Here is a 14125-nt window from a genome sequence, read left to right as displayed (position 1 = left end):
TGTCCGGCAACGGATTGCAACCCTCAGTGTTGCCCCCGTACCGGCCCGGGACCGGCAACGGGACCGCAACCCTCGGTGTTGCTCCCGCGCCTCGCTCAGCTAGTGAGCGGGAACCGGTCTGTATGTAGGATCCGAACCCTCGGCGGGAGCGCCCGCCGCACTTCCCAAGCGGCGCACTATAGCAGTGCGCCACCGGGCCGGCCCCTGTGGCAAGGGATTTTGCAGTCCACTGATTTGACACTATTGTCCAGCTAGGATGCTGCTGGGGCTGCCAATTTGGTACGGGTGCCTCAGTGTCTGCTCGATTGCCTGCTGGTGCCTTGGGTGTGTGGTCGTCTCTGGTCTTGGGCCTCTCCAGGGGGGTGCCTCTCTGTTCAGTGCACACTCAGCCTGGCTGGGGATTGGGTCTATTGGTGGCGAGGCCTTCCTGCTAGTTTGTGTGCTGGTGCTGCAGGGCACATGGTCTCCATGGGACTCGACCCGCTCCAGGGGGGGCACCTTTCTGGTTGGCATGCACTCAGCCAGGCTGGGGATGGGGTCCAGTGGCAGTGAGGCCTACCTGCTTGGTCACCTGCTGGTGCCGCGGGATGCATGGTCACCACGGGTCTCCTTCCTACTTGTTTTGATGCAGATATTTTCTCAGTTGCCTCGTGTGTAGGAGTCTCTCAACAAGTTTCTGGATTTCTGTCCGAGGGAATTGGTCTGTGTGTAGTTGTTTATTCAGAGCATCCATGGAAGGATTGAAAGTCTCGAGTCTCCTTTCCCACTGTCTTACAATGTCACTTGACCCAATGGTTGTTTAAAGAGTGAGTTGTTTAATTCCCATGTATTTGTGGATATTCCAGTCTCCTTCCGGAATTGTTTTCTGGTTTCACACCATAGTGTTTGAAAAAGATACTTTGTATGATTTTAATTTTTTTAAACTTGTTACGAGTTCTTCGTGACCTAACTTGTGATCTGTCCTAGAGAATGTTCTGTGTGCGTTTGAAAGCAGTGTATATTCTTCCTATTGTTTCATGTTTCTCTATATGCCTGTTAGGTCCAATTGGTCTATGGTGTTGTTCAAATCCTCTACTTCCTTTTTGATCTTTTGTTTTCATTGTTCTATCCATTATTGAAAGTATGGCATTGACATCTCTTCCAATTATTGTGTTACTGTTTATTTCTCCCTTTAATTCTATCAATGTTTGTCTCATAAATATGTGCATTCTGATTTTTTGTGCATATGTATTTATAAATGTTATATCTGCCTCATGAATTGACTCTTTTATCATTATATAATGTCTTTCTTTGTGACAGTTTTTGACTTACAGTCTATTTTATCTGATGTAAATATGACTCTCACTCCCTCTCTCTTTAGGTTCTTGTTTGTATGGAATATCTTTTTCCATTCTTTCACTTTCAGCCTTTGTACATCCTTAGATCTAAAGTGAGTCTCTTGTAAACAACATATTGTCAGATTTCGTTTTTGCAATCCATTCAGCCCATCTATGTTTTTTTTTTTTTTTTTTTTTTTTTTTTTTTTTTTTTTTTTTTTTTTTTTTTTTTTTTTTTTTTTTTTGAACCAACCTTGCTTCCCTGGGATGAATCCCACTTGATCGTGGTGAATGATCTTACAAATGTGCTGTTGTATTCTGTTTGCTAATATTTTATTGAGGATTTTTGCATCTATATTCATCAAGGATATTGGCCTGTAGTTTTCTTTCTTGGTTATATCTTTACCTGGTTTTGGTATCAGGATGATGTTTGCTTCGTAGAATGTGTTTGGAAGCTTTGCTTCTGCTTCAATCTTTTGGAATAGTTTGTAAAGAATCGGTGTCATTTCCTCCATCTATGTTTTTTGATTTTGGAGTTAATCCATTTACATTAAGGAAATTAGTGATAGGGAAAGACTTAACTATTGTCATTTAGCTAATTGTTTTCTGTATGTCCCTCCTCCTCTCTTCTCCTCTCTGACAGCCTTCATTTGTGTCTCATTGATTTTTTTGTAGTGACCTGTTTTAGTGACCTGCTTTGATTCCCTTCTCCTTTCCATTTGTGTGTATTTCATAGACATTTTCTTTGTGGTTACCATTGCTATTATATAAAACATCTTAAAATTATAATAATCTATTTTAGACTCATAACTTCAGTTGCATACAAAAATTATACTTCTTTACAGCTCCATACCCTCATTTTATGTTGTTGATATCAGAAATTACATCTTTATATGCTGTATACCTGCTTTTGTCTTTTAAATTCTATTCAAGTATTAGTGGATTTATGCACTAAAATTACAATAATACAAGTTTTTAATGTTCATTCATGTATTTACTTCCACTGAAAAACTTTATATTTTTGTATGGCTTCAGGTTGCTGTGTAGTGTCATTTTGTTTCAACTTCAAGGACCTTAGCATTTCTTGTATTGTACGTCTAGTGGTAATGAACATACTCAGCTTTTTTTTTTTTTAAATCTCAGAAAGTCTTAATATCTCCTTCATTTTTGACAGACAGCTTTACCTGATGTAGAATTCTTGGTTGACCGTTTCTTTTTAGTACATTCATTATATCATTCTACTGCCTTCTAACCTGCATTGTTTCTGCCTAAATCTACCCACAGTCTTATAAAATCTCTCTTGTATATGATGAGTTGCCTTTCTTTTACAGCTTTCAAGATTCTCACATCATTTTGAGATTTGACAGTTAGATTACAATGTGTCTCAGTGTAGATTTATTTTGGTTTATCTTAGTTGGAATTTGTAAAGCTTCTTGAATTTATATGTGCATTTTTGCCCCTCAGATTTTGAAAGTTTTCAGCTTATTTTCTTTCTAAAACAGCTCTTTGCATCTTTCTCTCTCTCTTCTCTTTTTAAATTTCCATAATATGTATTGGCTTTCTTACTGGTGTCTCATAAGTTCCTTATGCTCTCTTCACTTTTTTCTTGTTGCTTCCCTGTCTCAATGATTTCAGATGACCTGCCATCAAGTTAGTTGATTCTTCTGCCTTATCAAGTCTGATATTGAACCCCTCTAGTGAATTTTTCAATTCAGTTGTTGTAATTATCAGTTCTAGAGTTTCTGTTTGGTTCTTTTTTACAGTTTCTTTTTGTTGATATCCTCATTTCGTACATGACTGATTTTCCTGATTTTGTTTAGTTGGCAGTCTGTGTTCTCTTTTAGCTCATTTAGCATATTTAAGACAGTTTTAAATTTTTATGAGGAAGTTTAGAGATCTGCATTTCTTAGGGTCAGTTTATGGAGCTATTTGTTCTTTTTTTCCTTTTTTTTGTCTTTTTTTTTTTCATGTCCAGCAATGGGATCGCAACCCTCAGTGCTGCACCCGCACCTCGCTCAGCCAGTGAGCGGGAACCGGTCTGTATGTGGGATCCGAACCCTCGGCAGGAGCGCCGCTGCACTCCCAAGCAGCGCACTGTAGCAGTGCGCCACTGGGCTGGCCCAAGTTCTTTTGATTGGGCCATGTTTTTCTCCTTGTAGGCTTGGGATCTTTTGTTGAAATTTGGGCATGTAAAAAAACAATCACATCTTATGGTTATTATGGAGTGGCTTCATTCAGGGAAAAACTTTCACTAAGCAGTCCAGGTGGAGATTTGGGACCTTTCAAACCTTTTCTGACTGTCTTCTCTGGGCTTGTGTGTATGCTTTTAACTATCTTAATATCTTTCTGTGCTTGGCTCTGTTTCTTATCTGGAGCCCATAATCTCTTGCTCCCTGTCATCTGCCTGCCATACCAAAGAATCTCTGCTGCTCTAACAGGTCTCAGGGCTGGTCTCTGTTTTCTGGGCTTTCAGACTATGCTACCATTACCATCATGGCTCCAAGGCAGGGAAAAAACAAGGCAGAATTCTGGACATGCGGTCAACTCTCTTGTTTCTGTCTTGAGGGAAGATATGGGGTATGTGAGGTTTCCTTTCTGTTGCATTGTGCTATGCTGGGTAGGGGTAGGGCATGGACACAACATACTTGAACTTCTCTACCCTTTTTGAATAGAGTCACTTCTTGATTATGCATTGCCCTGAGTACTGCAGCTCTTAAGCATTCTCTAGATTCCTCAGAAAAAGTGTTCTACTCCTCATATTATTGTTAACTTGGTGTCTTTATGGGTGAACTGGGGCCTGGAGCTTCCCAGTCTACCGTGTTCTTATGTCTCTCTCCCTTTTGTTGATTTTTAAACCTACCCTCATATTGTTAAATGTGGATAATTACATATAATAACTTTTGTTGTTGAACGTAGAAACTGAATGCATTACATTATTTTACTATTATTAATATTAATATGCACATAATACCTAAAGGAAGTCTTTGTTTGTTTCATTTTTTTTCCTCTCTCTTTCTGTCTTTCTCTTTTACTGAGTAAAGCATGTAGGGTTTACCATATTTTAGTTATCTCAGCTTTCTGTGATGACCCAACTGGTCCTTAGTGAGTATGTCAGGATATTTTCATTATATGTTTCCATTCTTTTTCTTAGAGTTCTTTACATAGATTATTATAGATATTATAATTCATAATTTTCTTTGCTAATATTTTCTGTTATTGCACAGAAAGTTCTCCTTTTCTAACAGATCTGTTTGGTAAATAAAGGGATGACAGCATTAACCTGTACCAGGCATGGACAGTATTTTTTTGTTAATGAATGATAGTGGTTTTGTTACCCGTTATTTATGTTCTTAACAGTCCACTTACGTAGAGGCAGAGTGGTTCTAAAGAAAAATATTCCTACATGTCAGAGGAGCTGAACTCTAATCTTGGATCTGTGCCTTAGCTTTCTTGTCTGCAGAAAGCATATTTTTTTCACACAGAGCAATTTTTTTTTAGGATAAAATAAAATGTATGTGAAAATATTCAGAAACATATAAGACTGTACAAATGCAAAGGTTATTTTTTGTTTCTTGATAATTTTTCAACAGATATGCTACATTGTGTATTTTTCTTATATTGAAACCTATAGCATTATCTTAGATTTTATTAAAAGTGTTCTGTGCTACTCACTTTTATCCCTATTCTGAATATATAAACTACTGGAGCACAACCATATCTTCTTTTGATGTAGCAGCAAATTTGGGACTCCAGATAAATGTTATAAATTTAAATCTTTTTTGTATCAGTATCCTAAAATTACTTCAGAGCATTATATTTGCAAATGACCCAAAAACATTGCTAAAAAATAATTTCATCCTAGGGCAGACAAGAATTGTTTTCATTGAAAGGAATGCAAACTTTTAGTATATTTTATGATTATTATATTTATGTTATGATTTTTTAAAAAATACAGTTATAGAGAATCCCAAATACATATATCCCAAATATATGCTTTATAACTGAAAATTGGCAATAGCAAGCAGGGGGGTATATTTGAAAAATTATTATGTTCTATAAATTAATATCATTCTTTTGCTTGTACTTTCTTAATATAGACGGAATTGTATATTTGCTTAATGAACATACTTTTTACAGTTGATTTTTACTGTCTCTTAATACTGTTTGTAGAAGTCAAAGTTATAGTCTAGATCTAATTATACTTTTTTGATTGGTTATAGACTGACACCTTCTTCCTGGAAGCTGTGTACCTTGGAGATTTGTACAAGATTGTGATAGGCCATGATGGACTCGGCCCAGGTAAGGTTCTTCTACAAAGAGCTAATGAAGGTCTGATTCCACTCTATTTATGTGAAACCGTGCACACATCTAGCAAATTATGTGGAAAACTTTTAGGAAACTTCTAAGTATTAACCATCTGAAATAAAAATATTGTCCCCAAAATTCCCTTAAAATTTAACTAGATGTATTTTTCTTCAAAATGATGTAGGCTTGGCCAAGTGGCTGAGATGGGCCCAGAATGCTAGAAAGAGTGATTCAAAAAAATAGAGGGAATTTGGGATTTATATATTGTGGTATGTGGTAGCGTTCCAGCATGCTAGTGGTGGAGGCAGCTATAGTGTCCCTTGGTTGTGACATTACTAGAAGTCTAGTGATTGTCCAACAGTGACATGTTAAGCAGACTGTCCTGGTTAGCGGGGTCTCAGCTGTATTTTCTGTTGCCTTTTTGTTCATGCTTCTTCCCCAGTTTTCCTATCAGCTCTGTGAGATGACTAATATCTTCTCAATATTTTCATTTTCTGCTGCTGTATAAAACAGCCATAAGATAAATAAAATCCATTTAAGAAAAGACAGAGTACTAAAGGCCACATACAAAAAAAAAAAAAAGGGATAAAAGACATCAAACAGGATGAAAACTTTCTCACTAAAAAATGTCAAGGTATAATTTTCAAAATGTTAAGAACAAAGTTCTCATACAAAAACATAGTGAACCTGTGTTTAAATAATTAATGAAGGAATTAGCAGATTGACAAAGCTGGTTCAAGGGAGGTTACAAGAAACTGAAAAATATATGCATATAATAAGTGAAAACAAAAATAATAATGAATAAAGTTGATAAATTAAATAAAATATATGACAGTGTTTTACTGACAATAAGATTATACCTTTGAGGTTGTCTTCTGTCTTGAACAAAATTTATTCATGTTTTGACCAGACACAAATTATTTGCATTTTATTTTTTTTCAGGTGATAGCTAATTTTACAGAGCCTGGTACTGAATCCATAGTAGATATTAAATTAAATAATATTACATTTCTATAGTGAGTCAGATGACTGTCAGGCAAACTTGTTAGACAGTATTCTAGTACAACACTGAAAGGACAAGTAGTCATCTTTTAGCTTTGTTTTGGAGTTTTTGTTAATTTTTCTAAATAAAGCAAAAATTCTTAGCCTGAAAAATCCCCATGTCTAATATATGTTCTATGCAAGAGACATACTTAAAATAAATGACCCTTTAATATTAAAAATTAAAAAAAAATCAGGAATATGTAAATGAAAAGCACATGGGTTTATATAAAAGATATGAGGGTACTTCAGAAAGTTCATGGCAGAATAGAACTACAAGATAATATGAATCTTTCCATGAACTTTTTGAATACCCCCTCATAAGTAAAATTTAAGGTAACAAGCACTAAAAGGCACATGGAGGGTAATTTTCTTTTGGTAAAGTTTATGATTCATGATGAGATAATAAAATTTATGAGCCTTTATTCAGTAGATAACATTGCAACTAAATAGATTAAGTAAATCCTCTTAGATAGTGAAGAAGAAATGAAAAGAAGGTAGGATAGGATTTTATCATTTGTCTCAGGTTTTGGCCGGTTAGTTAGGTAACTTCATTTGCTTCCCTCAAATGTTTGTACTGGGTAGACAGAGATTCACCTTCATTTCAAAGCTTCATGAAATATTTTTATAATTTGACTCAAGTATTAGGCCAAAAAGAAAATCTCAATAAATTTTTCAAAACAGGTCACTTTCTCTGGCCACAATTTAATGAAACCAAAATTTAACAAAAAAGAAAAAGTAAAAAAAATTCAATCACTTAGGTATTTCATTCTTCTCCATGATTTTGAGTCAAAGTGAAATCAGAACTGTAATTAAAGACAACGTTACAATGTTATAGTGGGGCTGGCAGTTAGCTCAGTTGGGTAGAGTGCAGTGTTGTATCACGTAAAAAAAATTCAATCACTTAGGTATTTCATTCTTCTCCATGATTTTGAGTCAAAGTGAAATCAGAACTGTAATTAAAGACAATGTTACAATGTTATAGTGGGGCTGGCAGTTAGCTCAGTTGGGTAGAGTGCAGTGTTGTATCACAAAGGTCCAGGGTTCAGATCCCTGCACCAGCCAGTCAGCCCCCACAAAAAAGAATGTTACAGTGGTGTTTTTTCTGTCTCATTTCCTGCTGAGTCCTCAAAAACCAGAATAAAATAATAGGAAGCAAGATCATACCATTTCTCTGTTTGTTCCAGGCTGCTATAACAAGATACCTTAGAGTGGGTAATTTATAAAAAACCAGAAAGTTATTTTTTATACTTTTGGAGGCTGGGAAATCCAAGATCAAAAGCACGTGAGGCTGTCCTCACATGAAGGAAGGGTGAAAAGGGCCTAGCTAGTTTCCTTAATCCCTTTTATAAGGGTTCAGATCCCTTCGTAAGGGCAGAGCCGTCCTAAAAACCCCACCTCTTAATACTATCACATTGGGCCTTAGGTTCCAACATATGAATTTTGTGAAGACACATACATTCAAACCATACTGCCATCCCAAATGTAGGCACAAGGCCATATATTCAGGACTTATAAAGGAAGGGGCAGACAACAAGTTAAGGGCTCTCTGCAGGTATAAAGAGTGTAGATTTTTGTTGAAGTAGGTTATCAATTGCTATGCTGTCTATATACCAACCCCAATAATAGGAAAGGGTAGAAGAAGTTCTTCTCATATGAAGAAATCACTTTAGGATCTGTGCCATTTAGGATTTGTTAGGTGACTCCCACCTGAATAACGGCCTGCAAGCTGCCTCAGGGGCCTGTGGCTGCAAAGGGAGGGAAGCGTGGAGAACAGAGTAAAATTTAAGGCAGGTAATTTTACGTGAGGGAAATGATCCCTAGAAGAGTCTGCCTTAGACATCTGCTAACCAATATGTAAACAATGCCAGTTAAAAAGACTTTTCTAGCTCCTCTTTCCTCATCCTCTTTCCCCTGTCTCTAACTCTTGAGGGTCAGAAATCATGATCTGAGTGCTTGGGAGGCAGGAAGAAGTCAACCTGGATGCTTGCAGAGAGATTCCAGAGCAGAAGATAGGGGAGGGGAAACATTTTATCTTTACCAATTTGGAGTTTTGATTATTACATGGCATTCACTGTTATAATTATTGAAATAAGCCCAGTTTTGCTATAAAAGAAACTGAGGCTTTTTATGTGAGAGTAACCAGAAAAATCATAGTACATGTTCTAGATTTCATTCAAGGGGGAAGAAAAGAAATAGTTCTTTGAACAGATTTAAATGGATAGGGGTGTGAAATAAATTTTCTCCTTGTTCCCTGTGAAGTTCTGGTCTTTCATCATAAGGAATATATTACTGACTATTTAATAATAGTAATACAATTTATAAAATTCAAAGACATACTCAGTATCACTTTTAGTATTATTTTGTAGGAAAAACAAATTCTTTATTCCTACTAAGCCTTCAGCACTTAACACAGAACACTTCTGTGAACAAATGTGTTTTTTTTTTCCCCCTCAACAAGCAGTCCTCTTCTGGACACAAACTGGGTATCCTACAATTTAATTCAATTCTGACACTATCTATCTGGAATTAGCATCAGATCTCACAGGTTAAGGGATAAGACCCAAAGATTGCCCTCAACTTCAGATGCCAGTTGCAAGTCTGGACCTCCAGAACTTCTGACTATAAATTGGGGGTTCCCATGACCCCCTTCTTGAGTTCAATCATTTGCTAGAGCAGCTCACAGAACTCAGTTAAACACTAATTCTTACTGATTTATTTTAAAGGATGTTACAAAGGATACATGTGAACCCACTAGAAGGAGGAGCTTCTGTGCCCTTTCTGAGTGCATCACGTGTTCAGCAACTTGGAAGCTCTCTGAACCCTTTTCTTTTGGGTTTCTGTGGAGGCTTTATTACAGATGCACGATTGATTAAATTATTGGCCTTTTGTGCTGTAAGTTCCCCTCAGCCCCCACCACGTCTGGGGGTAACACTGAAAGTTCCAACCCTCTAATCATGTGTAATCATGTGATTGGTTCTTTTGGCCATCAAACCCCATCCTGAGGCTATCTAGGAGCCACCAGTCATCTCATTAGCATACAAAAAGACCCTTATCACTTTGGTGATTTCAAGGATTTTAGGAGCTGTGTGCTGGGAAACAGGGAAAAAGACCATAATATCTGTTTCTTATTTTAAATCACAATATTACAAGTTTTAAAACAGAGAATAAAAATAAATGAACTAAACATTCAATCCAAGAAGGTATGTACGAAATATGTAAATATTGAGAAAAATTTAATAAAATAATATCGATAAAAATAGAAATTAAAGACAAAAATACAAAAACAAGGACTGATGCTACTTTTCAGAACTGGTTTTTAGGGCAAAAATATCTCACACACATTAAACCAGATATCGAAAAATCTAATGAAAAAGAAAGAAAATAAATGCTCAACGTTAGTTAGAGAAATTGAATACAAATACATAGGAGATAAAAATTTTGAGAATACTATATACAGTTTCAGACTAATAAATTTGATACACTTAGTGAAAGTGATGATTATCTAAGAAAAATTGACCCAAGAAATTTGGCCTAGGAAATTATGAATGAACCAAGAAAATAAATTTGACTCAATATTGATCTAGGAAAAAGTAGAAAATAAGAATAGTCAGTAACAGTAAATTTTTTAGAAGGCTGATCTCTTCCGAAAAAACTCTGGGTCTTTTAGAATTTATGAGCATTTTCTCTGAAATGTTCAAGAAGCAGACATTTTCAATGTTATATAGAATGTTCTAGGTGGCTTCTAAATATGAGGAGTCTTGAAAAAGTTCATGGAAGGATTAGTTATTATCTTTTAATTCTATTTTTCCATGAACTTTGAAGTATCCTCATAGACTTAATGGTGCCAAAACTTGAAAATGCACAAAATGTAGAAGTATGATTCCGTGTTTCTTGGATTTATCTTCTAATATGTTCACAATGTGAAGAGGAACTCCTAGCGACCTCAGATAGCATATTCTAAAGGAGCTTGTTTTCTTAGCATATTCATGTTTTATATTGAGAATTCAAGTAAATAATTTTATTTGATAATTTTTTCATATTTGTTTAAAAATACTTTAAATCTACAGTTAAATTTCTTATCTCTCCCACCTCACATATTCAGATAAAATAGATGTAGTGTTACTTCTGTGAATTTGCACAATTGCTGGCACAATGTCATATACCCCAGAGTGTGTATTCTCCAGAACAGTTGTAGATTGGTCTGACTGATAAATATATGTACAGATATCCTAAGTTAAATGTGTACAAAGTGAATCAAGAAGTATAATAAAGGATTAATACATAATAACTAAGTAGGGTTCATGCGAAGAAATTGAAGGATAGTTCAATATCAGGAAATCTATAAATAAAATATGTTGCCTCGAATGGTTGAAGCAGAAAAATTACTTAACAGTGAAGACCCTTTACTGTTAAAAATTCTTTGAAAATTTGGAGCAGAAAAAATATTTATTTGAGATTATTTAACAATAATTTAACTTGAGCTAACCTCTTAGTAAACAATGAAATCGTTAAAACCAGAAATATGAGAAGGATTTTTCTCATTATGAATATACAAGGGTACTTCAAAAAGGTTATGGAAAGATTTGTATTATTTTTAATTCTGTTTTTCCATGAACTTTTAAAAGGACCCTCTTATATTAGTCATTCCTTGGAAAGCATTGTAATAAGCATTATAATAAGATTTTTAATGCACTTATAATCTTGGAAAGAAAATAAAATTATGACTTATAAGTGATATAAATGTCTATTAAGATTCAAGGAGGATCAACTGAAAAATTAATAAGAGAATTTATAAAGTGACTAACTATTAAATTAGTATACAATAACTGGAGGCTGTTTTACATTCTAGTAATATTTGATAGTTTCTATTTGTATTATTAGGTTGGCCTTATCTGAAAGCCATATTACGAAGTACTAGGGGTTCTAGCCAAGAAAGGTTGATTTATAGGTTTTGCTCCTCATTTGGAGTTAAGTGGACCTGTTTGTTCCTTAAAGATTAATTTACCAGTGATCATGATGGGGTACGTTCTTTGCTGGGAGAAGTAAGGTTTTGTGCTAGCGCATGTTTAGTTTAGGCCCCAGCTGCCTGTTTCTGTGGCACATCAGCAGTAGGAGGACTTCAGAGTTTTGATAAACCAAATTGCAACCACACTTGTCCTTTTGGTTTGGCAAAAGCAATCTGCCTCTAGATTCATTTTACGTAAAACCCCAGACTACAATGGAGAGAGGTTGCTACAGTGGTTTTTTTTTTTTATCGAAAGACTCTTGGTTGCTCCGAAATCAAGTAGAGCATCACAGGTGGGGACATAAGAGAATTATAAAGAAGTGTAACAATGCACAGACATACCTACTGATTTTGATCAGGAGACATCACAGACTCAGAGGAGAGAAAATCTGAAATGAAGAGCAACACGACGCACCAGAAAGAGAGCTCAGAGACAGATAGGAGAATTCCTTTTTCGTCTCTAAGTGAAATAAGCCAATCACAAAAGACCAGGTGTTATATGAAAACTTGTATGAAATGTCTAGGATAGGCAAATCTATCAAAGTCAGAAGGTAGATTAGTGGTTGGCTAGGTCTGGGAGAGAAAAGGAGGGTGTTGGTTAGGAGAGAGGTAAAAAGGTACGATGATTGTTTTGAAGAAAGAATGAAAATGTACTGAATTTCAGTATGATGATGGTTGCACAGCTTTGTAAATAAACCATTGAACCTATTTAAACAGGTGAACTTTATGGTCTGTAAATTATTTCTCAGTAAAGCTGTTAAAAATGATTCTGTTATTTATCTGGAAAATTAAAATGATATAATATCCAGGAACATTTTGAAAAATATTAACAAAAGATTTTCATGTTAAAATTCATTAAAGGTGACAATTTTTAAACATAGTTTGCTGAAAATCACAATAATAGGTGGGCATGTAAATCAGTAATACAGAATATGATCTGAACCAGTTTTAAGTGGATTTAATAGAAAAATGAACAATGGACACTAAAAATCAATTCAAAATGACCAAAAATAAATTTTTATTATTCAAAGAAATAAACATTTCAAATTTAACAACTCTAAGCTATATTTTTAGTTTGACTTTTAAAAAAAATTATAGATTCAAATAAAGTTGTGTGAAATAATACAGAGAGATTCTCTGTACCCTGTACCCAGTTTCCCCAGTGGTAATATCTTGAAAAGCTTTAGTAAAATATTACTACCAGGACATTGATATTGATACAGTCAGGACACAGAAAAGTGCCATTGCTACAATGATCCCTCCTGTTGTCTTTTTATAGGCACATCTGCCTTTCTTCCTTTACTCCCTTCCCCAATCCCTTGTTCTTAACCTCTGGCAACCACTAATATGTACTATATTTCTAACATTTCTTATTGTAAGAGTTATATAAATGGAATCATTCATTATGTAATCTGTTGGGATTGGCCTTTTTCTCTATATATAGTTTCTTAGACATTCACTCAAGTTATGAATGCCAGTATTTCATTCCTTTTTATTGCCTTTTGTATTCCATGGTATGCATTTCTCTGTTTAACCATTCACTTCTTGAAGAACATCTAGATTGTTCCCAGTTTTGGGCTATGATGAATAAATCAAATCAAATGGTCAAGACCAAAGTCAGTGTGGTGGGGTGGGGCAGGGAAGAAAGAGTAATGGGCAAATAATGCAGTACTCCATGATTAACGTTTCTATTTGTTATTTGAAAATAACACTGAATTTGTCTTAGTAATTCCACTTCTAGAAAGTTATACTTAAAAATTGAGAAATATAAATAAAATGAATGCTTGAAATTATGGCTGTATTATGCATGGAAACAAAATTCTCTATCTTTCAATAAGAAATGTATTTTATATAGTATATCCATATAGCAAAATACTATACAACTTGAAAAATCATGTCGTCTAAGAATATTTAGGAAAAATATGGAAATACTTATGTGTAATGTCAAGTGAACTGCTGTAACAAACTACCCCCAAAACTGAGGTGCTTTACACATCACATGTTTATTTGTTGTTCACACAGCAGTCTGATGCAAGTTGGAAAGTCTTCCCCCAGCTGCCCTTCAAGCAGTGAATCAGGGGTCAAGCCCTGGCCAGTGTATGGCTGCTCCAGGTGCTCCGTAGCTTCTAGAAGGTGGAGTTGGTCAGAGGATTATAAAGGGTTTATTTAAGGGCCAAGCCTGCAAGTCACTTATATCACTTTTGTTTTTATTCCATTGGCAAAAAAATTAATAATATGGCCCTCTACCTAATTTCAGAAGAGGTTGAGAAATGTAGTCCCCTTGTGTAACCAGAAAGGGGAAACAGTGTGGTGAACACATAGCTTGTATCTACTATAGCAGGACACCAGCCCTGTACACAATACTATCCAATTTGATTATGTATGGGCATACTACATTATCGGCATAGAGCAAGACTGAAAATATATAGACCAAATTAACTGATTCTATTTGGTA

The 14125-nt window shown here is 35.3% G+C and overlaps 1 protein-coding gene across 1 annotated transcript in view; it reads left to right on the top strand.

The window, feature by feature from the left end:
* The window catches only part of LOC103590041, a 95623-nt gene that overhangs the window by 24019 nt on the left and 57479 nt on the right, over nt 1-14125 (top strand). The window contains 1 exon segment of the mRNA XM_008572157.1: nt 5537-5615. Coding sequence (XP_008570379.1) covers nt 5537-5615 — 79 coding nt within the window.

This window comes from Galeopterus variegatus, unplaced genomic scaffold (assembly GCF_000696425.1).
Source record: "Galeopterus variegatus unplaced genomic scaffold, G_variegatus-3.0.2 Scaffold760, whole genome shotgun sequence".
Lineage (NCBI taxonomy): Eukaryota > Metazoa > Chordata > Mammalia > Dermoptera > Cynocephalidae > Galeopterus > Galeopterus variegatus.
The sequence above is the reverse complement of the archived record's forward strand: the minus strand, read 5'-3'. Positions and strand labels throughout refer to the sequence as shown.